A 27,046-nucleotide genomic window follows, 5' to 3' on the forward strand; every position below is an offset into this window, starting at 1 on the left:
GGTCGCCTGAGCGTTACTTAGGGTTCCCGAGGGAGACTGTGGTCTCCTCTGCTTCCCTACCCTTGCCCAAGAACGGGTAGCTTTTTTCTGTTCTCTATCAACTCTTTGTAGTTTAAGGAAAATCCACGCCTATTCCCGTCTGCCTGGGACCTTCTGTTCAGCCCAGGCCCCCCGGACACCCCCTCCCCCCCACCCCCACCGCACACCGCTCTGTCGCAGAGCCAGGCCGGCCGGAAGGGCAGGTGGTGCGACCCGGCCACATACCTTCTCCTGGGCCCTGCTGAATTTCTTCTGCACCTGCTTGGCGAAGAGGCCGGCGGCGCCACCCGCCTTGCCCTCCGCCATCCTGCCGGCTCCGGGTAGACTGGGCCCAGCGACCTGTGGTTTTCTGGAGGCCCCCAAGGAGGAAGTGCGGTTCCCAGCATGCCTCGCATCCGGCCGTGGCCGTGGCCGCCCCGCCCCACGCAGCTCGAGACCCCCACGGGCTCTCCGAGAGGCCCCCTCCCAGCGCCGTCACGGTGGCCCTGAGGCCCCCACGCCCACCGCCGCTCAGCCCCCCACCCCGAGGCCACCGGACACTTCTGGAGCCCAGGTTGGGGGCTGCACCTGTTCAGGAGGAGGCTGGAAACTTGGGCCTGCCCTCAGGCGGCGCTCACTCAAGCCCAGCGTCAGTGCTGCGCAGCCCCGAGGGACGGCGCGCCAGCCCCAGGGAACCGAGTTTTCTGCGAGCCAGGACACGTTGGCGCCAGAAAGCCGATTCGCCGAAACCCTCAGCACCGGGAAGCCACTGGAACGATGGGGTAGAAAAGATCGCGATCTCCACTTAGCACGGGGATTGACCACATCGGGGAAACGTGTTTCACGTCCGCGGGCACGTCTCCTGGGTTGTGGAGTAAAATGCGCTTCTGGTGCCAGGGATTTTCAAGATGGAAAGCCTCTGCGGAGAGGTTGGCAGTAAGCCTAGAACTAGAGGGATAGAGCGCGGAAAGGGACAGGACTCCACAGGCGGATTTGAAAGGGAGCAACAACTGAGCCAGAGGTAGAAATGGGGGTCCCCGGGAAAGGAGAGGATCTTACTGGAAAAGGACTGGGGAGGAGAGAATGGAAGCTCCTGCTGGGGTGGGGGGGAGGGGGCCTGTACTGGGTGGAAGCAGAGTGAAGACAGACCAGGAAAGTGGGGACGAGGCTGCTGAGATTACATCTGTGCCTTCCCGAGGGAGAAGGTTCCCGAAAGGAAGTTCCTTCCTGTCTCCCTTGAGGGGATAGCTGGAAATTAGGAACAGTAGGTTTGGAGGAACCATTTACTCATGGATTTTACAGCGGAGGTAACATTCCTCCAGGAAGGGAAGAGGATCAAAATAATTTCCTGAGGAGTGTGGAGAGGGAGGCTTGTCTTCGATTGTTTTACAGGCCATTCCCCCAAACAGACATCCTGCCCTCAGGGTCAGCTGTGTGCCGGGCATTGCTGGGTGTTGGAAAACCAAGATAAAATTAAAAAAAAAATTTTTGGGGGGCGCCTGGGTGGCACAGTCGTTTGGGCGTCCGACTTCGGCTCAGGTCATGATCTCGCGGTCCGTGAGTTCGAGCCCCGCGTCGGGCTCTGGGCTGACGGCTCAGAGCCTGGAGCCTGTTTCAGATTCTGTGTCTCCCTGTCTCTCTGACCCTCCCCCGTTCGTGCTCTGTCTCTCTCTGTCTCAAAAATAAATAAACGTTAAAAAAAATTAAAAAAAAAAATTTTTTTTTTTTAACATTTGTTCATTTTTGAGAGGCAGGGGGAGAGGCAGAGAGAGGGAGACCCAGAATGCAAAGCAGGGTCCAGGCTCCCAGCTGTCAGCACAGAGCCCCACGCAGGGCTTGAACCCATGAACTGTGAGATCATGACCTGAGCCGAAGTTGGACGCTTAACCTACGGAGCCATTCAAGCGCCCCAAGATAAATTTTTAAAAATGCAGTCTCTGACCTCAAGGTGCTTGAAGTCTGAAGGTGGAGATGGGCTGGTCATCAGACGATTATAATATTATGTGCTTAATGCATTTATAGAGGTGGATACAAAATTGTCAGGTTCTACATCATTAGGGTTTATTCTGGATGTTCTTCGTGGGGCTGTTCTAGAAGGGGTGAGAGTACAGAAAATGGAAGGACTTGATGTTGGATGGGAAGAAGAGGGGAGAAGGCCAGAGGATGGCGGTGCTGTGGGAACACTGAGAGAAGATGGTGATGATAACAGGTCTGTCACTAGCAGAAGGAGGGCAACACCGATGTCACTCACAGGAGTCCACGGCATCCTCAGCCACACAGCCCCCAGCCACTGCTTCCTAAGAAACTCTCTTCCATGCCAGTCTCTTGGGAACTGAAATTGATGATCACCAAATCCTGTGGTTTTAGAGCACGGACGATCTTCAGAAGTTAACTAGAGGAGGCAAGTGAGTCAGAAAAAGCTGGTGACTTGCCCAGAGGCTCCCCGGTTCCTCGGTGTTGGAATTGAGATGGGGAGGCAGACGTCCTGACCCGGCTTCTTACGGTGCATGCCTAGGCTGTTCCAGAGGCCTCTGCTGACTTTGCAGCCTGCACATTCCAGGACCAGTCTTAGCCGGTTTCTCCTGTTATAATGTTAACTACCCATTCCTTCCGGTCTGGTCCTCTGTGATCGCAGTGAAAAGCTGCTTCTCAACCTCTTAGCCTTCTTTCGGTTCCCTGTTCGGTCGATTGTAGGCCACTCCAACAGACTGAGCCCCGGCCGGGATGAGGCAGAATTATCAGCTTCCCAGTTCTCTGTGGTTTACAGAACCCTGGATCCGGTGGTCTATTTCAGTCCTGGCCTTGACATGCTGACTCACACTTAGCTGGAGGCCCTGTATTGCGGTCTCTTCTCCCTTTTTGTTCTGCTCAACCCTTTCCTTTCTTCGTTCAGTATCTTCTCCTTTTTTTTCTATTCTCGCCTCCCTAGCCTCCTTTGTAATTTGTCACTTTCTTTGTCTGCTGGCATCTGCCCTACTACTGAAGCCTATCCTCCGATCTGTAGTGTTTCCTAGCAGTTACCATCGCCCAGAACCAACCGTGGGGCGAGCGCCTGTTCTAGGCACTGGAGGGGGGAACAAAAGAAGGATGAGCCCACAATCTACCTGGGAGAGTCAGGGCACGCTTCGTCACTCAAGAACATTCGAAAGCACTCTGTGCCTTTGCATATAGCAAATGTACATGGGAGAAAATACCAGGTGGGCAGATTAATGGCTAGGTGGGTCCTAAAAGGATGCAAAAAAGAGTAACGTAAAACCACTCCCACTTGGCGTAGTTTGTGAAATGGCAGTAAACAGAAGATCCAGCACAGAAATGTGAAATCCAACTTGGGTCCTATAACTCCATTTCCTCTAGAGGGCCTAATGGCGAACAAAAAGACTCAGGATGATCATGCATATTCAGTTTTATTTGCTTTTCTGGATCTGGCTCAATGGCCTCCCCGAATGTTTTTTTTCCTTGATGGCCTCAAGTCCTTTCGTGGGTCTAAGCATCATCTTGGGAAGGCCATGGGATTCAGGAAGACGTTCAGTTGGAAGCAATGACCTGAAGGAAAAGCCAATATGTCCACAGTCAGTAACTTCTGCCTCCCTCCCTTCTGTTTTCTTCAGGGCTCCTGGTTGAGTGTAGCCCGGCCCTGGGTTTCTGAGGGGAGTTGAGGGAGTAGGGGGGGCAGGGGAGGGAGGGTAGGTGTATGGTAGGAAGTAGGTCTCAGCTGTGTCAGGACAATTCAATGTTCTAGGCACATATGTGGCACCTAGTGGCAAGAATAGGCCTTGAAATGGTTGTGAATCAAAGTTCACGCCACGAGACTCCAGAGTGTGTTTGAAGGCTAGAGGGCATAGGTGGGATGATTGTGAAGCTACCACTAGGTCAGTGTAGGTAAAGCCTCATCTAACCTTCAAGCATCATCTAAGGTAGTAAAACCTCTTGCTAAAGGGTAGAGCAGATTCTCATAATGCCCTTAGAAAGAGCTCATGGGAGAAAATGTTAGTGACTCTTCCCTTTTCCAGGTGCACGCAGGACTTTCTGAAGCTGTTTTTCTCTTGGCTTTGACTTAGGATAGCACTGCCATCTGCCCGGTTGAGGTCTGCTGTTGTCACCACCTTACCCTAAACAGTAAGCACTTGGGTGATGTCGGCTGAGCGGGTATGCAGAGGGGAACTTGGGATGGCAGCATTATTGAGGGGAGATGCATCATGGAGGCAAGGGAAAGGAGTAAACGAATGTGGTAAGGAAGATGATGGCCTCCCTGTCTGATTATCGCTCCCCAGCCCCGCCAGTGTATGGGTCTCCAGGTGACCCTGTTTCAACCTGTCATTTGAGAGCACTTACATTATTGATCCAGGAGATGTAAGCAGAGACCCGTGTGAAGACTGTGGGCTTCCTCGAGACGTTACAGCCCAGACTGGACACGAAACTGGTCACTCCATGGACAGCATACTTGCCGTTCACAAGGCAATGGAGAGGGCCCCCAGAATCACCCTGCAGGGAGGAGAAGGAGGGTCCTAAAACTCCATTTTAATTTTTTTTTTCAACGTTTATTTATTTTGGGGACAGAGAGAGACAGAGCATGAACGGGGGAGGGGCAGAGAGAGAGGGAGACACAGAATCGGAAACAGGCTCCAGGCTCCGAGCCATCAGCCCAGAGCCCGACGCGGGGCTCGAACTCACGGACCGCGAGATCATGACCTGGCTGAAGTCGGACGCTTAACCGACTGCGCCACCCAGGCGCCCCTAAAACTTCATTTTAAAATCTTTGGACGTTTGTTTTTGCTTATACCCCACTTCTGCACGCAAACCCTGTGCAGTTTTAAAGCTCCAATTCAAATCCCTACTTCCTTCATATCCCCACAATCCAGATGAATCTCATCTTCCTGTCCTTTCTTTTGCTGCACTTAGGTCATGTTCTGCCTTGTATTTTGGTTTCATAATTTGTTTCTACCGGCCACACCTATCTATGAGCTTTTTGAAACAGCTTTTTGAGACTGTGTCTTACTGACACGTTTCCTCTCCACAGTGCTAGCATAGAACTTTGAATATCTTAGGCTCAATAGCTTTTATTGACTTAAATTGAACCTGGGAGTGGGGGGAGTAGGGTGTCCTCATGATGTCTTCATCCCAGCATTTAGACCAGTGGTTCTAATTAGACTTAGCCTTTAGACACAGGGTAAGTAGTCAACACATGAAACTAAACTGGGGTGAAGGGGAGAGAAAATGATACATTGGGTAATGGTTACATGCTCAGGCTTAGAATCAGAGGAACCTGGGTTTACCTGGACACGCTCCTCCTTACTCAGCTCCCAGGATGCCAGTTCTATAATTCCAGACAGAAAATCAAAAGACAGTTCTCTGGAAAATCTGACCAGCACAAGAAGGAAGACCTAAAGATCCTGCCATTAGAGGTCCTCCACTGAAACCACCAGACCTTCACTAGGTCACCCAACAGACCAGTTCAGCGTGGATGAATCCCACCGAAGGCTCACGGCTACTGATCAGCTTTTTATTACCTCACTCTGAAACGAAAGCAGATGGTCAAGGAGTACCACACATCTGAAGAAAGCCTCTAAGATAAAAATAGAATTCAAAACGAGGAGACAAAGAAATAAACAAAAAATGAAGGAGCAGCCAAGGGTATGCAGGGAGAAGGAAACAAGCAATAAAAAGCTGTGATTAGTATTGCATCCATGATGGAAGAACAGCATACTGCAAAATGAAACATTCAGAAAACAAAAAGAGCCTTCGGAAATTATGAGTATGATAGTAGAAATGAAATGTTGGAAGGACTGGAAGATACAGTAGAACAAACAAACAAAATATAGAGAAACTAAGAAAATAAGAGGACCGTCTAAGGAGGTAAATAGGTGAATAACAGAAGTTCTAGAAAGAGACTATAAAAAATGGAAGGAAAGAAGTCATCAACAAACAAACATTTTCAGAACCAAAGTTCTGGAGTTTCTAAAATGAGAAAAACCCACCAAGGCTCTCTCACGACGAATGCAAATAAACCCATACAAAAACACAAAGTACTGGGGTCAGGAGAGGGTAAAAGAAGTCACTTAACAAATTAGGGGGGAAGTGTGGGGCCGAATCAGTGATAAAATGGGCATATATTTTGCCGATTTAAAGACAGTTTTTAACTCCAGGGAAAACAAAGTTCTGCAGGAAATGAAAAGTGATTTTAGAATACAACATGGATAAGAGTTCAGGCCTTAAAACAGAAGGAAATCTTGCCATTTGAAACGATGTGGATGCACCTTGAGGGCAGTGTGTTCAGTGAAAGCAGTCAGAGAAAGGCAGATACAGGATGATCCCTCTTACTGGTGAAATCTAAACACAAAACAAAACAAGCTCATGGATACAGAGAACAGAGTGGTAGTGGCCAGAAGGGGAGGGGGGAGGAACGGGAAAAAAAAAAACCCAAAAACGCTTCCCTTTCTCATGAACTCACTGAAGGATTTGCAGCATCAAAGAAGAAAGAGAAATACAGGAACACAGGACTAGCGACCCACAATAGAGCATATGCGTGCTTGTGTGTGCCAAGCCTGTCTCTGAAAGGATGGAGACAGCCAGGAACAGCCGTCAACTCCATGAAGATATATGTAATCTCACTTATAATGCTGCTTTTGATCACAACGCACTCTTCCAAAACGTTCCAACTGTTAAAAAGGAGACAGCAGGCCCAAAATAAAGTCACTTATGCTAAACTCCACCAAGACTTAATACCTAACCTAACGGTAGCTTCAGTTTCTCCCAGAAATGTGACCTTTAACCAGCCAACCTGGAATTTTTAGGTCAACGCTAGGCGGCAATGTGCTGATAGACCCCTTAGGAGGGCCACTTTGCCTAAAACAAGGCATTCTTTGCCACAGCTCAATGAAGCTGCTTTCTGTTCGCTCGAGGAGATGCTATCTGATTCATGAATCATTGAATGAAGCTACTTTGATCTTTAAATTTACTCGCTGAATTTTTGTTATTTAACAGATTTGGTGGCAGAGGCCAGAGCAAAGGGCACTTCTGACAGCTTTGGGGACACCAAGAAACAGGCATAAAACTCTGCAAACACTGAGTTTACTGTCTTTCTCACCATTTCCAAGGGCCATGGGTAATTCCCTTTGTCAATTCCATTAAGAATGAACTCCCATCACATCTTTAATAATGGGCATTTCTGGTCTTTTATCATGTACAGAGAGTTACTGTTTTACAAAAGCTTCCTGCAAATGTGTTTTATCCTCAGAGAAATTCATGGAAAAGAATCTAACGGGTACTCTAGAATACAGGTTCCTGATAACTTTCAGATCAAGCAACTGAACTGGGGGAGAACTTCCAGAACTAGTGGGAAAAATGGATTCAAATAGGACAGATGTTAATTACATGGGCATGAGTGAATTGAGGAGAAGAGGATGATTATCATTTGTATGACTTCTTGTTTAAAACACTACTGGTTGTCTAATGTTTTCTTCTCCAGATTTTAGGAAACCTTTTTATCTTTTCTCTTAAGCTATCAACAATTTAGTAAGATATACGTTTATGACCAAAGGTGAAACATTTACTTGTTTTTTCCCTACCTGATCCCTCCAGAATTAAAAAATTCTCAGGTATTCTTTTCATGACAATATACAGCTGACCCTTGAACAACATATGGGTTAGGGACACTGACTGTCTCTCCCTGTGTAGTCAAAAATCCCTGTATAACTTTTTATTCCTCCAAAGTATAACTACTAGTAGCCTACTATCGACCAAAAGCCTTACTGATAAGAGAAACAATTAACACATATTTTATATGTTAGATGTGTTATATATGGTATTCGTGCAGTAAAGTAAGCTAGAGAAAATAAGATGTTATGAAGAAAATCATAAGGAAGAGAAAATACACTTACTGTTGTATATTTATTGAAAAAAGAATCCACATATAATGGACCCACACAGTTCAAGCCCATGTTGTTCCAGGGAAGCTACAGTGAGTTGTTTACATAGGTTCAATGAGAATCTGATCTCCTTGTAACAAGACACAATTAGAAACATTGGTTATATTACCAAAGCTCTGACTGGAATACCATATTTGAGAACATTATACATAGACTCAGATATAACCAGACACTTTCAAGAAACTAAGATCAACTTGGGGTGCCTGGGTGGCTCAGTTGGTTAAGCATCTAGCTCTTGATCTCGGCTCAGGTCACGATCACACAGTTTGTGGGATCGAGCCCCACATTGGACTCTGCACTGACAGCATGGAGCCTGCTTGGGATTCTCTCTCTCCCTTTCTCTCTGCCCCTCCTCTTTCTCTCTCTCAAAACAGAAAGAAAGAAAGAAAGAAAGAAAGAAAGAAAGAAAGAAAGAAAGAAAGAAAGAAGGAAAGAAAAGGAAGGAAGGAAGAAGGAAAGAAAAGAAAGAAAGAAACTAAGGTTGACTTTACAGAGCCAATAAAGCCTCATGGAAAGATTGACCTGGCACTTTGCTTGTAAGATTCCAGCAAAGCAGTCTTAAAAAGAACTTACGTGGTCAGTCACTATTCTTGCTGCACTTATGTAAATAATCAGGCAAAGTTTAATGTAAACAAACTAATTCTTCTGTAAAAAAATGAAGGTAAGTGTAGAGAGACGAACTTATGTTTACACTATCATCTGTATTAGATTCTAATCCTGTTAATTGTCTCCGAGGTTCTATTACATACTTATAAACTGGATCCTGAATTCTTCTAGTTTCCTAAAAAAATCTGGCTCTGGCTCTTCAAATTAACATTTCCAATGTTCTCTCACCCTTTTGATTTGGAATCAATAAGAACACAGATTGCTCCTGAAAGTCCTTGGAAGGGACTACCCCAGGTCCTCCTCACCACCCAGATGGTGGTCAGACTCCAGGGACTTGGACATGCATCTCACAGCTGAAGAAGGTCCCACCTGACATCAGGTCCTACACAAACACTGGAGATGATCCAGTCAAAGTGACTAGGAAGAGAAGTAGCTGACATGGAGGTAGACTGCTTCCTCCCAAGATGCCAGATCAAGACTTCATACTTAACTGACTAAATACGAAACCCTTTCTTCTTCCCTTTCTTTCCTTCACTCCGGAGCTGGCCTAGAAAGATAATGCCATCATCCATATCTCCTGGGCCATGGCTAAGGGGGATAACCTCTGGAACTTAGAACAACTTTTTATTTCAGGCTGAGAGAAGACCTAACTGACCCCTGGCTTAAATGGACAAATGGCAACAATCCCTGAGAATGAATCCATTAACAGTGCCATCTTACTGAGAAGTGTTTTGTGCCCTGAGAGGGGTTGTCTTTGTGGTAATTATCACTCCCCTTGGGCCTATGAATGACAAGATGGCTAGCACATAGCCAGGAAATGCCTTTTAGGTTATCCAGCTGTGCCCCTAGGCTTTCCACAAATGAACTAAGACACCTCATTGTACAATTGCCCTGGATTTACATCACCGAGTTGGAGAAAGAATTGAGTTAGAAAGGAATCATTGAGTTAGATCATTGAGTTAGAAAGGAATTTTTCATGATTCAGGATTCACTTCCTTTGGCAGGGCTACACTTCCCTGGTTAGGAGTAAAGGTACATGAGCATATGATCAGAAACCTCTCTTTAACTCTTAAAGATATTGTAGAATCTGTTGCCAAGACAATAGCTGCCCAATAAAAATCCTTAGACTCTCTAGCCAAAGTTCTTTTTTTTTTTTTTTTTAGGGAGAGAGAGAGTGAGTCAGGAAGGTCAGAGGGAGGGAGGGAGAGAGAGAGAGAGAGAGAGAAAGAGAGAATCTCAAGAGGCTCCACACTCAGCACAGAGCACAGAGCCCAATGCGGGGCTTGATCCCGTGACCCTGGGATCATGACCTGAGCCAAAACCAAGAGTCAGACACTCAACTGATTGAACCACCCAGGCGCCCCATAAGTTATTCTTGATGATAGGATAGTCCTTAATTATCTTTAGCTGAGTGAGGGGATGTCTGTACTGTGGCCAATACCACCTGTTATGCTGGATTAACACTTCTGGAGAAGCTGAAACTCAATTACGTAAGATCACTGAGCAAGCCAACGTGGTTTACAAGGGTGACTGCTACAACAGGGTCTTTCTTTGACTTACTTGATTTTGATTGGTTTGGATGTTGGGGACCATGGCTCCAAAGTGCATTCTAAACACTGGGAATTATTCTGCTTATAGTAGTCTCACAGTACTTATAGTAGTCTCACAGTAGATAATAGTCTCTCCTGTCCATTGTTATTCTGTCAAACGTTTTAAATGCATGTTCACAGCCAATAACCACCAAGAAAATGATCTCCCCAAAACAGGAACATCAGAAAAAGAATGAAGAGAACGAGCAACTTACAGATCGTTGAACCTGAAGTCATGGTCTGTGAATATCACAGAGATAAGCAAAAAACCATATGACCTGTGAATACCACACAAAGGATCAACAAAATTTCACAAAAAGTTGTGAGAACTACAGGGCAGTTGCTGAGAGTAGCACTAATGCCATAAATTTTTATCGTACCTGTCAGCTGAGAATCTGATCAAAAGCGAGGAATTGTTAAGGAGACAGTAAATCCAAAACTGAGTCACTTGTGCTAAACCCCACCGAGACTTAACACCTAATCTAATTGCAGCTTCAGCTTCTTTCAGAAACGTGACCTTCAGCCAGCCAAACTGGAATTTCCTGGTCAGCACGAGGAGGTAATCTGCTAAGAGACCCTTTCTGTTCCCCTTGGGAGGACAACCTTGCCTAAAACAAGGCATTCTTTACTAATAATTTCCTTTATTCCAGCCCACTCTCTGCCTTTAAAAACTTTTCCTTTTCTGCAGCTTGATGGAGCTCCTTTCTATTTGCTAGATGGGGTGCTCCCCAATTCCTGAGTCCTTGAATAAAGCCACTTTGATCTTCAAATTTACTCAGTTGAATTTTTGTTATTTAACAGGTACCTCTGTGAAAAAGGAAGAGAGATCCACATCACCCATAATGCCTGAACTGAAAAGTAGGAATACAAGCATTTATTTTTATAGAGGTATGGAGACCCCAAAAGAATCAGCTGACAAGAGTTGAAAGTGGTCCCTTCTGGGGAGGGAGATCTACAAGAGTGGAAGGAACACAATGATTGTTCTTTTCCATCATTAAACTCATAGTTTTATTTGTCACCTTAAGCAATTTAATACATAGAGCCTCGTTAAAAATTGAAGCTTAAAAGGAAAAGACACCAAAAGTTCAAATTGGGGATGATTCTTTTAAAAAGGAACTAGCCGTACCACACCCCCAACTACTGCTTAGGAAAAGAGGATGTTTTCTTTAGACTACTGCACTCAAAACAAATCAAACAAAACAACTTAAAAATCTTCCACCCAAATTCTAATAGAGGGTTGAGAGTGTTTCTGGGCTAGAGGAATGGAAGGTAATTAAATTACATATAACACTACCATCTTATGTTAATTGACTTGAAAAGAGACACAGGCTCTGGAGAGATGGAAGGTGTGGCTGAGGATCTGAGGGCAGAAGGAAGAGCTGGGGAGGAGCTCGGTGGGAATGAGTGGATCCATTCTGAGGTGAAGAGTCGGGGGACCCAGAAGTCTGAAAACCCAGAAGATACACTCTTGGGAAACTCCAGTGGCAAGGGATCTGGAGACACAACTGCCTCAGAGAATTGTCAGTTTAGAGCGGCTGCAGAAAGAAAAGTACTCTACTTATTCAGACTTTAAGACCCTGAGAGAGCAGAGGGAAAGTGAATTAACTCAGAAAGGTTAAACCTTAGGGTGATAGGGGAAGCTGGCTGGTGAGGACCTGGAAGAGAACTGCTTAGCTATCAGTCTCTACCTGCATGTAGGGCTCCCAGGATACAGGACTTCTATGTTTTCACACTAGGAAGGTCCTGGGCAAACTGGGGTGAGTTGGTCACCTTACTTCCATGGTTCTAGGTGCTCACCAGAAACATTTGGTCCTTTGATTCTACTCTTTCAGTCAGCCTACCATCCTACAGCTGGCTTCTCTTTTTCCACTTAGCTCGGACCTTGCATTTGGTCTGCAGTCTTGTCCTTTAGGTCCAGTAATGCAGGAAAACCCAGCCCTGGATTAACACATCCCTGCAACTGGGTCTTGAGTAAAATGGAGTGAATCACACGCTCACTTGGTCATTGTGCGGTCTGCAACCTCACTCTATCAGTAACATCTTGGAGGTCAGTCATCGTCCTACTCACTTGAATTAATCCAGACCCATACAACCTTTGTACCTTCATTATCAGCATCCAACCCGACTCCTATTTCATAAGTACATAGACAAAATAATGCAAACACCTGCCATGCTCCAGCCACCCAGCCTGCACACTCTTTCATATCCGCGCACATTTTGGTGTCTCTCTCCCTGTGCTCTTGGTTCCATCGCTCCTCCTCTGGGATCTTGTGCTATCCGTTATTTCCTCTCGCTGACTCTACAAGATGCTTTCTTCTCTGCCTATTAACACACTCAATTTTAACATACTATATTCAGCCCCTCCATGACTTGTCATCCTCCTTAAAGCTACCAGACTTTTTTTTTTTTTTTTTTTTTGGTCCCTCTCTTTCACCCAAGATTCTTGGAAGAGCATTCTCCATTCCTTACTATGTTTCTTGTTGCCTCTTCATTTCTTACCTTCACTAAAACTTCTGCCCCCTCCAGTCTACTGAAACTGGTCTTGCCAGTTACCAGTGACCCACCAACTGTCCAAGTCGGCACTTCAGTGATCTACTGTGGCTCCTGGATGCACTGTGTCATACTGTGTATGACACGTTAGTATTTCCTGAGACTCTGGAAAACCCTTATCACCTCTCATTCCTCTTAGGTTTTATGGGTTCTTTGTCCTCCACCTACCCCTGCAGCATTCAAGTATTCATGTTATCATAGTTTTTCCTCAACTCACTGTTCTTTTCTCATTCTACAACCTTTCCCCTGCAGGATGGGGGTGGCTGGGGTGGGGAGTGGAGCTCATCTGCTGTATCTCTAGCCCAGCTCTCCCCACACTCTCTTCTTCTTTATATCTAATTACTTACTGGTTAATTATACCTGAATGTCCCATTGGGATTTCAGACTCAACTGGTTCAGAATCAAGTTCATCACCTTCTTTCCCAAATCCTATAAACCTTCTGTCATTGGAGGCAGCAAACCCCTCCCCTAAATCACTTAAACCGGATGCCTGGAAGTCACTCCAGATCCTCCTTCTTTCTCCCTCCTCTCCACTGCCCTAGTTCAAGCCCTCAAATTTATTGCCTAGATAATTACAATAGTCTCCTAACCTGTCTCTCGTCCACCCTTCCCCTCTTCAAAGACACGCTTACCTTGTCATTAGACGATACCTCTAAAAGGCAACTCTGATAATGCTCTTCTCCTTTTTAGAACTCTTCAATGGTTTCCCGGTGCCCAAGAGATAAAGTTCATGTCCCTAAGCATGTGATGGAGATTTAGGGCAGGCTGCCCCAAAATATACCACCTTGGGACATCGATTATTTTGAATTAAAGTTACTTAAGCACAGACAATGTAAGAAGGATATTCTAACCCTACTTTGTTTCTCGGAAAGCAGAAAATAAATGTCCCATGTGAAAGGTACCCCCGCCCCCCGCACCAGGAGGTAAGGAGACATCCTTACGGCTGGATATAGGGAATTCAGGGCTATAGAACAAACCCTCTTACCTCACCTTGTTGGGTCTTCACTAATTTGCACCAAACCCAAACTTCTTTGTCTTGCCAATGCTTCACAGATTTATTATTTCTTTGTCTAAAAGGTCTTTGAGTCTCATATTTTTATGAGCTCCTGCACATACGAGATTAAATTCATTTTTCTCCTGCTAATCTGTCCTATGTCAATTTAATTATTAGGTGAGCCAAAGAACCTAGAAGGAAGAAGGAAAAATTTTCTTCCCCTGCACATGGCACTTGAAGCCCTAAGTCATGTGGCTCCTGCTTGCCTTCAGTGTCCTCTCCAGACCTTCTCTGGTATGGTAATAGTTTATTTCTAGCCCAAGGGTCAGCCAACTTTTTCTATAAAGGGCCAAATAGTAAACATTTTAGATTCTGCAGCCCGTGGAGTCTTTGTTTCAACTATTCAACTCTATCAAAGCAGCTGTGAATAATATGTAAATAAACAAGTATGGCTGTATTTGTTCCAATTAAATGCTCTTTAATGAACATTAGAATCTTATATTTTTCATGTGTCATGACATTATTTTTGTACATTTATTCCCAACCATTTAAAAATGTAAAAAGCATTCTATAGAATGGTTGCAGAGAAACAGGCCGTGGATTTGGAGGCTTGTGGGCTCTGACCTCTGCTCCAGCTGTAGGGAACGCCCTGTAATTCTCTAAGTGTTCTAGATGGTTTCTTGGCCCATGCCCTCATTCATGCTGTTTCTCTCTCTCTCTCTGAACAGCTTTTCCCCCTTATGCCTGGCTTTCTCCCATTTAACCATCAGGACTCACTACAGGCTCCACTTTCTTAGGGGGAAGCAAGTCTTTTCTGACCCCAACAGGTACAGGTAAGTGCCTATCTTTTGGGCTCCTATATCACCCTACGCGTATCTTTATTATGACACTTACTCACGTTGTATTACACGTTCTATCATATGTCTGCTCCTGCCATTCCTCCACTAAAACACTGTATTTGAGTCATCTTTGTATCCCTAACACTTAGCACAGTGCCTGGCCTCTGATAGGTAATCAAGAACATTTGTTGAACTGCATCAAGAAATCTATAAGATGGTACACTGCTGATTGATTTTGTCTAAAGAGAAGAGGCTCCCATGTATCATATATATATAAATGATTATAACACTATTTTGTGCGCTCTCCCCTGCCCCATTCATCCGTATACACTCCTGGAAATACTGCTGAGGTAAAGGGTTGGTGGAGAAGGAGGTACAAAGAAAGCTGGGATCGATGGGAACAGAGCTTTCTTATTCACAGTTACGACCACCACCACTCCAGGCTGTAAACAGTCTAGGTGACAAACAACTTCCAAAGGATGCACACATAGACCAACACTCAAATGTTGGACCACATCCAAGCCTCTGAGGTCAGGGCATTAGGCAAGGTGAATTTCAGGAGATTCCTTGAGTGCCAAGTTCCCGGCACAGACTCATTCTCACTGAGACGCCAGAGTAGCAAGCGGAGTCTGGACAGGGGGTGGGAGCAGGTGTGGAAAAGGGAGTGAGGAAAAGGTTGGGGGCGGGGGCTGGGAGGCCAAGAGGGGAGGGGCCCAGCCTGCGATTCCTGATGCCTCCTGTGTGTGTTCACCTGGCATCCAGAGCGAATTCCGTCTCCTCCAGCGCATACCATGGTGCTCTTCACAGTGGAGCCCCAGTAGCTGGGACTGGAGCAGGTGGCGTAGTCCACACTGGGCAGGTAAGCCTGCTGCAGGGCCTGGGCCAGCTGCCCGTTGGCTGAACAGGACACACACCGTTAGAGGTCAGCCCCAAACCCTCTCGGGGGCGGGGGGAGCCTTCCACACCCTCCCAAGCCTTCCCAAGCTCCAGTGAAAGCTGAACTCAGGGCAAGCTCCTTCCAGGGCGTGCCACAGATCCTCTCCCCTCCCCACTTTATATGCAAGCTACAGGCCCCTTCCTTCAGGGCTCATCCTTGATCATTGTTCCCAAGCTCCAAACCACCAACCTCCAATCTCCCTACTGCTGCTTAAAAAAAGGAAAGCACTTTAAAGTCACCGGAATGGTCGTATTTGTCGAGAACTCCCCTGCTTTCACTTCACACTGTAAATCCCACGAAGCAGAACCGGGACCATACACCCTTCTTTTCATTTCCTAAGAGCTTGCTGCAGCTTTCCTTTATCTGGCTCTTTGGACTTTTCAAAGCCTTTGCACATGAATTACTTCTCTGCATCCTTACAACGATGCTTTCATGTTGTAGAGATCAGGAGGTCGAACCACTGTGATATTAAGTGAACTGAGAGCAGCTGCATTAGAAGCATCTCTCTCTCTCTCTCTCTGTCAGCTCCAGGTTTTCCCAGCAGACTGGCTGCTTGTGGCAAGGCCTTGCCTCTCCCCCAGAGCTCAAATACTGCCTCCTGGCTGACAGATGTCTGTGTCAGTCCTAATGTCCCTGCCCTTCTTAACCATCTCTGCTCATAACCCGTCCTACCTTTCTGTGTTGTCTGGATGGCATTGCCTACCAGAACTCTTCCCGCGATGAGCAGAAGAGAGCTAGCTGAGTTCTCTTTTGCCTTCACTCCTCTGGACCTACGGCTACCTCTGGTTTATTCACCCCAACCCACAGCCCGGCGACTCTGAGGTAGCGTGATGGTGTAACGACCACCAGAGTGGGAGCCAGGATACCCGGGTCCTGGCTCCAGCGAACTAGTTACTAACCAGTCATGTGGTCTTAATTTTCTTGGGCCTCAGTTTCCTCAGGTTAGGGTTAGGTGAGAGGCTTGTAAAAATACGCCGTGAGGGAAGGTGGTATGTTTTGTTTTGTTTTGTTTCTCAGTTATAAGACTCTATGAATCTCTGACTCGACTGTTCCATGGCCTATTCTTAGCTCGATTTCACGCACCAGTTCTTCGATCTCTGGTTCCTCGTCCCTGACTAGGGCTGCGACCTAGGGCTACAGAAAAATGCTCCCTAGAAGCCCAGCTACCTACTCAAGCCCCGTGTGGTGGATTTTGCCAACGCAGGCGACTTACTCTTGGTCATGCCCCAGCCTGTGATGTAGCAGGGATTGTTGTTGGCCAGGATGGTTCCCGCCGCTGGCAGGACACCCAGCTGCACATAGTTGTTGAGGGTAACTCTCTGGGCCAGGCGCAGCAGGGCAATGTCATAGCTGTGGGAGGAAACGAGCCTGCTCAGACCTTCCGTCAAGGTCGGCGCGCGGGGCGGCCCTCACTAAGCCTTTGTGTGCCCATAGAATTCGAAAGGAACAACTCGGAGAAGGGGGGAGGCTGGTTTGCTCGGCCTCCGACTCAGTCAAACACAGCTGGATTGTAGGATATTACTTGTCGAACAGCAGCACCTGCTGGTGAGGTCTTGGTGTTGTGGTCTAGCTGTGGCCTCTGCGACCTCGGTGGTGGCAGTGGGGCTTACGTCTCTCAGTTATGAATGGGGAATCAGAAAGGAGCCGAGTGCTGTGATCTTGGCCTTAGAGAAGAATTCTCAGGGAAGAAAGACCTACCGTGCCGCGTGGGTCTGAAAACTCCGCGGCGATATCCCAGCTCCTTGAACCCGCTCCCCGCCCCCCACGCCCCCCAGCACTGACCACCATTTTAACTACCTCCTTTCCCAAAGCGTACGGCTCAGTCTGGCACGAGTTTTCCCAGATCAGATTCATTTTAAGACATTTACTTTTGCTGGCGGAGTCGATTCCCTAAAATGAATACTAAGTAACAGCAGAAATGGAAACCTTGAACGCTGCAGAGAAGGAGTTTCAGGGGACCCAATCACGCAAACCAGCCTAGATCAAACAAGTCACAAAGGCCTGCCAAAATTCTCAAGCCTCCCAAAAGCTAAATTCTCAGAGTCCTTCCGAATGAACGTGAGGGAAGCCAAGCCCCTGTTGCTGGCCAGTCAGCCCCCTACCTCCAGCCCAAGGCCAGCCCAGCCCTGTCCCTACCCGGCGGCCACGTTATTGCTGTTCCAGTAGGGATGCACCACGATCTTCTGCACACTCACACGCTGCTCAGTGCCATCGTTCTGGCTCAGGTTGTGCTCTCCAGCCACCACACGGAAGGTCATTTTGCTGGAGCGAGAGAAGAGCAGGAAGCCCTGAGCGATCCAGGGGGCTCTTTTCCCTCAGAGAAAAGTTGGGAAGCCATCTCACATCTTATCTTTAGAACAAGAACTCATCGTAACTGGCCCAGGCAGAGGGCAGATGAAAAAGCCTGGAAGACGAGGAAGTAACAAGCCCCCTTGTTCTCGAATTTACTAACCTGTGGCGGTGACAAAAACTACCAGCAACTTCACCGCCCCATTTTTAAAACCTAGCAGCAGAGGCTGAGTATCTCATAATCTGGGAGAGGTATGGTGAACATAAATGAAATAATGGCTCTCAGCCCACAGAGAGATTTTGAGGGAAGGATAAAGAAATAGTTTAAAGCATGATCCCTGGGCCAGCAGCGCCAGCATAACCCGGAAACTTGTGAGAAATGCGGATTATCAGCCTTCAACCGGAACCCACCAGATCAGAAGCTCTGATCTGTGCCTTCCAGGTGATTCTGATCCATGCTCAAATTTGAGAATAGTTGCTCAAGACACATACGAACAAAAATGATTGCCAGCCAGGCATTGACCAGGCACTTAAGTATTTACCTACTTAATCCTCACAATAACTCGGCAAAGTAGGTATTATGACCCCATTTTAGAAAGAAGAGAATGAGAGCTTAGAGAAGCTAAGGAAGTCATCCAAAGGCACAAAGGTAGAAGGCGAAACGGGATGGGAACCTAAGCTTGCCCCATGCCAAAATCTGTACCTTTCATTATAGTCTACTACCCCCCCACAGGCCCCCCAACACCCCCTTAAAGGCTTGTCCTGAGTGCTCAAAGATACACCTTCCTCCAGAAAGGCCAGACTTCTCCCCTTCCAGAGGCTCAGCAAAGCTGGGTTTTGTTTTTCTCACCGGTCCACGCAGTGAGCAGCTGTCATCACCCAGTTCTGTCTGATGAGGGTCCCCCCACAGGTGTGATACCATTTGCCCCCAGAGAGGTACTGGAGGGAAATCTAGAAGGGGAGGAGAGAAAGCAGGGAGAGGTTGGCGTTTCTTAAAAGGCTTTGCCCCAAACTGCATATTACACTTCTTTCCATTCCTTCCATCCTTCCAAACATTCTCCAGCTTTGTGGGCCAGAGATGGCAAATGGGTTTCATTTGACCTGTCAGTTTCTGCTGATCGGTCGCTATTGGCTCCTCGGAGTGGCGGTGAGAAGGGGTGTGGAGACGGCCCCGGGATCAGCAGGGAGTGCTCCACCGTTGGGTGATGTTTGCTGTGTACGTGGACGGGGGAGGAAAGGCACACACACAGCGTATTTGACATCCCCACTCGGGGTTGGTGCAAAGGGCCGAGAACCCAGGTCCTTTGACCTGCGTTCCCTCTTGGAAGGAAACGTGGCCATGGAATGGCTCCATCACCTAAGCCCATAGGCTTAGGTCTCCAGAGCTCCCCCTCCAATGACCTCCAGACATGTCCTGTCCCCCCACTTCAGGGAATACTCAGAACCACCACTGGAATATTAATTTTTATCAGTTCATGTCTTCCTCAGCACCTCGTATTCCACCATCGCTCTACTTCTGAAAATTCGGGTGCAAACTTCGGTGAACTGAATTGAATTCCAATTGGAGTGATTCCTCTCAAAGTGTGGTTATTCACCAGTTAATTTGCCAATTTTACGCATTTAGAATTGCTTAACTCAAAGCCTAGCTGCCCTGTGACGAAAGTAGAAACGCTTTAAATAGCCAAGTAAGCTACATGCTCTACTTGGGGGTGGGATGGGGGTGTGCTTGAATGCAGAGGCACACAGTGTGGAGTGGTGTGTGTGTGTGTGTGTGTGTGTGTGTGTGTGTGTGTCAGGGTATTGGTACTCGGAGCTGTGGGTCTGGCATGCAGTCTTGTGCGTGCCACTGGGAACATACATGTGGCTTGGGTTTGGGTGCGTGCCTGGGAAAGTAAGTGTGGCTGATGTTCAGATCCCCTCCCCCAAACCTTCTGTATGCTTTTTCCACCTTAAGCCTGGACCCGTTCAACCTTTTACCTCTGGAATCCAGACAGTCAGAGAACTTGTGGGTAAGGATGTGCACAAACACACATGATGTTGTATACCAGCACACATGCAGCTCTCGTTTTGTTGGAAGTCTGGGGCTGTGAAGGAACACCCACCTGCGAGGGCCAGGAATTCTTCCGGGCCTCAGTCCCTCCAACTACCCGGGCGTTGGTTTCTGGAAAGTCCTGGGTGCTGTGTCCTTTGTGGGGCAGAAGAAAAGTGAGTGATGACTAAGCATGGGGTCAGCTCAGGGTGGGGGGCAGGGTGGCTGTTGTGCTTTGTCTGCGGATTCACAGTTCCTCCCTAGCAAGTGAGGGGCCCAGCTGAGAGTTATGGGAGCCCTTTCGCCAAACAGGGGAGTCTGAGTGGCTTCTGCTTCCCCCACCCCCCAGGTGTCCCCAGAACTCTGGCAGGCTACGAAGGACCCATCTCACATCACTGGGCTAGGGCCCCAGAGGCTCCCTGTGGTCTCAGCCTTGCTCGGGGTCATCCCAATGGCCCGAGGTGACCTCTCACCCCTCTACCCACACATACGGTGCTTTGGCAGGATTCTCCAGGGGGCAAGGACGGCAGTGCACATCCCAGCCAGACACCTGCTGAGGATGTCTTCCTGTCAATGAGGGTGGTAAGGAAGCCCAGACCCATGAAAGGGGCTTCTCTGTTTCGTGGCTCAAGGCCCTGCCATCCAGAGGGTCCTGCATGGAGAGTGGCCCTCACTGCTCCTACCCTGGATTCCAGGAGGGTAAAGTTTTTGCTAGACCCCCAGGGTGTCCCATCTCACCCTGGGATAGAGAGCAGGCCTGGGCTTCAGGATAGCTTTTGGCTCTGCTGTCCAAATCCTCCGCCCTATAGAAGTCAGGCCCGAGGACCCACTTACCATAAAGGACCAGGGTGGCGAGCACCAAGAAGCGTAGCATGTTGCCGGCCGAGTAGACCACTGCCCCCTTGCCATGAACCAAGCCCTCTTTGTACTCCTCTTATCAGCAGCTTTGCTGACCGTCTTGCTGCCAGCTGTCAGGGCTGCAGATGGAAGGCCGGGGAAAATCACAGGTGACGTGGAAACACAAATGAAAAGATGTATTTTCAAGTAAACTAATTTATCTGTTGTTCAAAGGCAGAACAAGGTCAGGTTAGGGCTGACTTAAGCATCTGCATTTCAGTGGAAAGGCATCCAGTGAACTCTTTTTTTCAGAAAAAAGAGAGGGAACCAGGGCTGGTCTTCCCATCAGGGTGCTCCCTTCACAGTCTGTCACTGCCTTACTGTCCTCGGTGACACTGTTAAGTGCAGAGATCCATTCAGTGCACCAGGAGGTGGAGGCAAGGGGTGGGTGTGGAGGAGGGAAGAGTAGTTAGCAAAAAGAAGAGACCACGACCTCCCCCTGCCCCACGAGGAAGGTGGGCTATGCCTCCAGGACAGAGGTGTAAATGCAGGAGGACTAAACCAAGTAGGGATGGTGGAGAGAATTCTGGTGGAAGAAGGTACTAAGAAACAGGTTTGGGGAGACTCAGACAGAAAGCCAACCAGAGAGCTCCCAGAGAAGGAGACCATGAGGTGGGTTAGAAGGGGTAGCCCCAGGATAGGGAGATGGTCTGAGCACTGTGAGCATGGAGGGCAGAGGGAGCAGGTGAGGAACAGGCCTGGCCTGTAGGTGATGAAGGGCCCTGACTGTCAAAGTCAGGAGAGGAGAAAGGAGGGAGGGGCAGGGCAGGGCGCCTTGAGGCGGGCAGAGGACTTTGGGTCGGGAGGCCCCAGAGCAGAGGGCCAAGAGCGGGGCTGTGGTTTAGGCAGAGAGAAGCCAGGAAGCCTGGAGGGAGGCAGGAGAGTCATCTGGTTCACCTGGGGGGTCTTTGTGGCCTAGACACTTTCCGGAATCCAAGGTTCATGCCTGCAGTTGCAAGAGAGGCCTGGAAAAAGCTGTAGGAAGGAGCTCCGTAGGCCATGCCATAGAGTTCGGGGCCATCACATTATGGCTCTCGGGGCACCCGGAGGACCCCCTTTCCAGTCTGACAGCCAGGATTCCAATAAAAGCAGATGGGGAAGAGGCTGAGCTGAGCTGGGCTGGGGAACTGGGCCTCTTTGGCCATCCTCTCCCCACCTCCCTAGTTAAGAAGCCAGCTCTAGCTCCAGGATGAGAAGCCCAAGAGGAGGCCTTTAGGGCCACCTAAACATTACCCCTCAATATCACATACTCCAAAGTAAGCCTCTAAGGGCGCCTTCGATGTCACACTCACCTCCGTACCCTTGGCCTAGGGCCACCCAATCTGTGTTTGCATAACAACCAAAGTCTTCAGGGACGACACTTAAGGCCCTTGCGACCAACCGGTGCCTAGTCTGCATGCCCCAGCCTCATCTCCACTGCTGGTCACACTCCCATTTTCACCGTTCGGGCCAGACGTAGACAGTAGTTGTGGTTTAAATGTTGAGGCATTGTGTTTCTTCTGACCAAGCAATTCTAATTCTAGGATTGCAATCCTTTTGAAACAGACACAGGCACAAAAATAAATGTACGAGGACGCGGGTTATGGTAGAGGTTGTCACCAAGTTGTCGCAGGATTGGGGAAAAAAAACCCCAAGTGTTCATCAGCAGGGAAAGGTGAAAGAAATTAGGTTTAACCAAATGATGGGGCACTCTCCAGCTTTTAAAAAGAATGAGTTAGACTTTAATGAACTGACATGAAAAGATGTCCTTGGGATATTGGATGAAGACATCAAATTGCAAATGATACGGTACTGGGTATGTGTGTACTTGTTATTCACAGAAAAAGGGTATGAAAGGGTTTATACCCGGAAGTTGGTACTTCTAGGGAATGAGTCAAGAGGTATGGAGGCATCGTGAGGATCAATTTCACTTCTTAAACTCATGTTTTTCGGTATCGTTTGGCTCCTCTACACCATTACTTTTGTAATTAACAATAGGAATCTCTCCTGGGGTATCTGGCTATTTTGGGCAATGGCGCCAATATTCTTCAAGTCGGAAATAGAGCCCCAGGTGGGACCAGCCATTTAACGCTACAGTGAGAGTCTTCAGGAACCAGGGGATAGTAGCACAGCATCAAGGTTTTAAGCAAGATGTAAGCAAGGTGTTAAGGTTTTAGGTGAACTCTGAGAATGAGCAGAGGGGTGAATTTTAAGGAACAGTGCAGATACTGGGGTAGGGTGAGGCCAACCCCAGCTAAGGGGAGGCCGCGAAGTCTTGTATCACCCCATCAGTGCCCTCTCCCTCTTTCTTGACCACCTATCTCCCCTAGTCCTCCCCTCACTCCCCAATCTGGACCTACTCTCTAGGTGTCGTATGTGGTTTCTTCCTCTCTTCTGCTGCACCTCTCATTCCCTGTGAGTTACTCTTAGCTGACTGCCCCTGGGAGAGATTATACTGCTTTTGCACAGGGGTGAGGAAACTTGGCACTAAACAGGCCACCTTGGTTGGGCGTATATCGTAATATTGGCTGGAGAGCTGTTGAGTGAAGCCATAAGAGCATGAAGGATATGGGACAAATGGCAAACAATCAACACCTGATAAATGTTTGGATCCTTAATGCAACCAAAGATAAAGCTAGGATTAGAGTTGGGATCTCTGGCTCCCTATGGTTTACCCGAATTAGCATGGCCTTCAAAGTCTTCTCACTTGGGTCCCAACCCACTGTTCTGCAGGCCGACTTATCCCATAGGCACAGCAGGCACAGTGCCTAGGGCCCACAATGCTTTTAGGGCCCACAAAGTTTTCATTTCTTTTAAAATCAGAAGAAATAAAATGAATACCACCGGCCTGGATTATATTCATTTTTATACCAATGCGGTTGTGAAACGCAATTAAAAAAAAATTTTTTTTTTATGAAGACAAAAGGGCCTAGGTCCCATGAAAGTCACAATGCGGTCCCCATCCTCTAGCTTCTACATCCACCACTCCTTCACCCTGATGTCCCCTTGGTTTGTCAGATCCACTTGTACCTTTGTCTCTCTGTGACTCTTCTGAATCTCGATGGTTGCTTGTGTGGGATCCCACCTAAGGACCCACCCCTGAGGTCAAAGGTCAAAGGTCACCATCTTTGTGAGGCCTTCCCTGACTCCCCTAAATGGAAGGAGTCGTTCTTTCCATCTCACCTGGCGCATCTCTGAACATCTCCAGGCTGGTCCTGACTTGCTTGCAGCTGCTTCGCCAGCTCTAGGGTATGAGCTCCGTGGAGGGGAGGCCGCATCTTACACCTGCTCGTGTCCACATGGGCTTGACACACACTATGTAGGCTAGATTAGGGGCCACAGGGATGTCTGGGGACAAGAGACAGTGATGTGACAGAACTTTTCAGAGGTGATGTGTGTGGCTCTACACAGCCTGAGCCAACTGATTCTCCAGCAGATCAGCTAAGAGACACTATGGGGGAGGAGGAACCAGTGGTAAGTTTCCTTTACCAATGCCATAAACCCTTCATTTTCCCTGGGACCTCGTGTCCAATTTTTGCCAGCAAGGAGTTTTTACTTTCCCCACCCCTGGCCACATCCTGGCCACATCCTGGCCACTCTCCACTCTCCCTCTGGCCAGGCTACCCCCAGAATGTTTTCTCCACAGGGTCCTGAAGGCTCTCAGCAACTTAGGAGACCTCCTGCTGTGGGAGTTGTGCAGGGAGAGGCAGCTGCGGTCCCATGGCACCCTCCTGTGGTAATGCCCAAGATGACAGCCTGCTATGGAAAGTCAGAAGCCCTTCTGAAAGGAGTGTGAGTCTTCCTCTAGGCAGCTGGGCTCTCTAGTTCAGACAAGGTGGCCACGTATGGTGGGGTCCAACTTGCTTGGAGAAGAGCTGACATGCATGCTGGGTCTGCTCGACGTGGAAACTTCATGTGGCACTCAAGGCCAGTTAAGCAGTCATGCTCAATTCTACACACTGTCCCTACTTCCTCAGACTTCCCAGGGCCTCAGGTTGCCAATACCTTGCTGCGTGGCATTGGACAAATTACTTCCCTGATCTGGCCTCGGTTTCACAATATGAAAACGATAGGGCTGGACTATAATGATGGTTTCAAATGGTGCTCACAGACCTTTAGAGGTTCAGGGGCTGCTGGGCATTGCCCTCACCTGCCCTCAACTTCACCCATTGCCACTTGGCTTTTCATCTACAGTATAGATGGGGCACTGAAACAAGGCTTCTAGGACTTAGACCTGAGAATCCCGGGCTCCATGAGCTGGCTTTCAACACAAACATCCCAGGATCCCCAAATATGGCCTCCCTCATGGCTACCTGGCTCCACCGTTCTAGGCTTTACAGAGACCCGCCAGTCAGAAGTGATCGGCATGGAGGGAAGAGAGAGTGGGAAGGCTGATGGCTAGGTGTCTAGCGTTCCTGTGGTGTGGTGGAAGGAACGCTGGCTCAGCCGGCATTCCAAATCAAGTCTCAGTCTCTGCTCCCGCCATCCACTAGCTGTGGGACTACAGACAAGCCCCTTTATCTCTCCCTGCCTCTACTTTCTCATCTGTAAAATGGGCAAGGTGCTTCCCCTCCTGTCTTTCTCACAGGGTTACTATGCAGATGAAGTAAGCTAAAGGATTCTTATTAGGGTACTTTCTGTAAATTACTCAGCTCCAATATTCGCAGGGAGACTGCTGTAGACCTCTGTACTATTTCACTAGTTCTGTGGCTGCTCTACATGACCAGGGACCCAGGACGTGGCCTCAGAGGTACTTTTCTTGAACTCAGCATTGCTGCCCTGGGCCCTACCCAGCCTGCCTTCTCTGCTTGGAAGTATGTTTCTAGGACAGAAGGCAAGCTCTAAGCCAAGTATCACATGTTCTGACTGTTTCTTCCATCAATGTGGAGCAAAGAGAATGGGCTCTGTGATGCTGCAAGGAATAGGAAGGTCCTGCCTTGATATCCACTGGGTTTACAAATCCATCTTTATACTCAACATGGAAAACCCGAAAGACTCCACCAAAAAACTGCTAGAACCGATACATGAATTCAGCCAAGTCACAGGGTATAAAATGAACATACAGAAATCGGTTGCATTTTTATACACCGATAATGAAGCAACGGAAATCAAGCAATCGATCCCATTTACAATTGCACCGAAAACCATAAAATACCTAGGAATAAACCTAACCAAAGAGGTAAAAGATGTATACACTGAAAACTATCTAAAGCTTATGAAAGAAATTGAAGAAGACACAAAGCAATGGAAAAACATTCCATGCTCGTGGACTAGAAGAACAAATATTGTTAAAATGTCGATATTACCCAAAGCAATCTACACATTCAATGCAATCTCTATCAAAAGAACACCAGGATTCTCCACAGAGCTAGAACAAACAATCCTAAAATTTGTATGGAACCAGAAAAGACCCCAAATGGCCAAAGCAATGTTGAAAACAAAACCAAAGCTGGAGGCATCACAATTCTGGACTTCGAGCTGTATCACAAAGCTGTAATCATCGAGACAGTATGGTCCTGGCACAAAGACAGACACATAGATCAATGGAACAGAATAGAGAAGCCAGAAATGGACCCACACATATATGGCCAACTAATCTTCAACAAAGCAGTTAAGAACAGCCAATGGAAAAAAGACAGTCTCTTTAGCAAATGGTGTTGGGAAAACTGGACAGTGACATGCAGAAGAATGAATCCGGACCACTGTCTTACACCATACACCAAAATAAATTCAAAAAGGATGCAAGATCTAAATGTAAGACAGGAAACCATCAAAATCCTAGAGGAGAGAACAGGCAACAACCTCTTTGGCCTCGGCCACAGCAACTTCTTACTAGACACGTTTCCTGAGGCAAGGGAAACAAAAGCAAAAATGAACTATGGGACCTCATCAAGATAAAAACGTTCTGTAAAGCGAAGGAAGCAATCAACAAAACTAAAAAGCAACCGACGGAATGGGAGAAGATATTTGCAAATGACATGTCGGATAAAGGGTTAGTATCCAAAATCTATAAAGATCTTACCAAACTCAACACCCAAAAATCAAACAATCCAGTGAAAAAATGGGCAAAAGACATGAACAGACAGTTTTCCAAAGAAGACATCCAGATGGCTAACACGCACATGAAAAGATGCTCAACATCACTCATCATCAGGGAAATACAAATCAAAACCACAATGAGGTACCACCTCGCGCCTGTCAGAATGGCTAAAATTAACAACTCAGGAAAAAACAGATGTTGATGAGGGTGCAGAGAAAGGGGATCTCTTTTGCATTGCTGGTGGGAATGCAAGCTGGTGCAGCCACTCTGGAAAACAGTATGAAAGTTCCTCAAAAAACTAAAAATAGAATTACCCTACAACCCAGCAATTGCACTTCTAGGCATTTATCCATG

At 47.6% G+C, this 27,046-nt stretch overlaps 3 protein-coding genes across 4 annotated transcripts in view; all 3 read right to left on the reverse strand.

The window, feature by feature from the left end:
• The window catches only part of BIN2 (bridging integrator 2), a 34,475-nt gene extending 34,068 nt beyond the window's left edge, over window positions 1-407 (reverse strand). Inside the window, exon 1 of one of the 2 annotated variants that reach the window (XM_043563944.1) lies at window positions 265-407. In XM_043563944.1, coding sequence (XP_043419879.1) covers window positions 265-345 — 81 coding nt within the window. In that variant the 5' untranslated portion in view covers window positions 346-407. The remainder of the gene's footprint in view (window positions 1-264) is intronic. The other variant, XM_043563943.1, reaches the window with a different exon arrangement.
• A 2,999-nt stretch (window positions 408-3,406) lies between these two features.
• Window positions 3,407-26,476, reverse strand: CELA1 (chymotrypsin like elastase 1). Its single transcript, XM_043563948.1, has 7 exons — window positions 26,473-26,476; window positions 18,159-18,169; window positions 17,595-17,720; window positions 16,672-16,808; window positions 15,273-15,418; window positions 4,351-4,500; window positions 3,407-3,561 (listed from the first exon to the last, which is right to left on the reverse strand). Exons 3-7 carry the CDS (start codon window positions 17,714-17,716, stop codon window positions 3,544-3,546), a joined length of 573 nt encoding a protein of 190 aa, XP_043419883.1. The 5' UTR covers window positions 17,717-17,720; window positions 18,159-18,169; window positions 26,473-26,476; the 3' UTR covers window positions 3,407-3,543.
• GALNT6 (polypeptide N-acetylgalactosaminyltransferase 6) overlaps window positions 18,598-27,046 on the reverse strand; it is a 47,616-nt gene continuing 39,167 nt past the window's right edge. Inside the window, exons 13-15 of the mRNA XM_043563942.1 lie at window positions 20,611-20,670; window positions 19,850-19,932; window positions 18,598-18,698 (exon numbers count right to left, since the gene is read on the reverse strand). Coding sequence (XP_043419877.1) covers window positions 19,891-19,932; window positions 20,611-20,670 — 102 coding nt within the window. The 3' untranslated portion in view covers window positions 18,598-18,698; window positions 19,850-19,890. The remainder of the gene's footprint in view (window positions 18,699-19,849; window positions 19,933-20,610; window positions 20,671-27,046) is intronic.

Source organism: Prionailurus bengalensis, chromosome B4, assembly GCF_016509475.1.
Source record: "Prionailurus bengalensis isolate Pbe53 chromosome B4, Fcat_Pben_1.1_paternal_pri, whole genome shotgun sequence".
Classification (NCBI taxonomy): domain Eukaryota; kingdom Metazoa; phylum Chordata; class Mammalia; order Carnivora; family Felidae; genus Prionailurus; species Prionailurus bengalensis.

Coding starts and splice junctions, on each gene's coding strand:
- CELA1 (XM_043563948.1), bottom strand. CDS start 17,716: ATGACCTTCCGTGTGGTGGCTGGAGAGCACAACCTGAGCCAGAACGAT. Junction 16,809..17,594: donor AGCAATAACGTGGCCGCCGG/GTAGGGACAGGG, acceptor TTCCTCCCACAG/CTATGACATTGCCCTGCTGC. Junction 15,419..16,671: donor AGGCTGGGGCATGACCAAGA/GTAAGTCGCCTG, acceptor TGTCCTGTTCAG/CCAACGGGCAGCTGGCCCAG.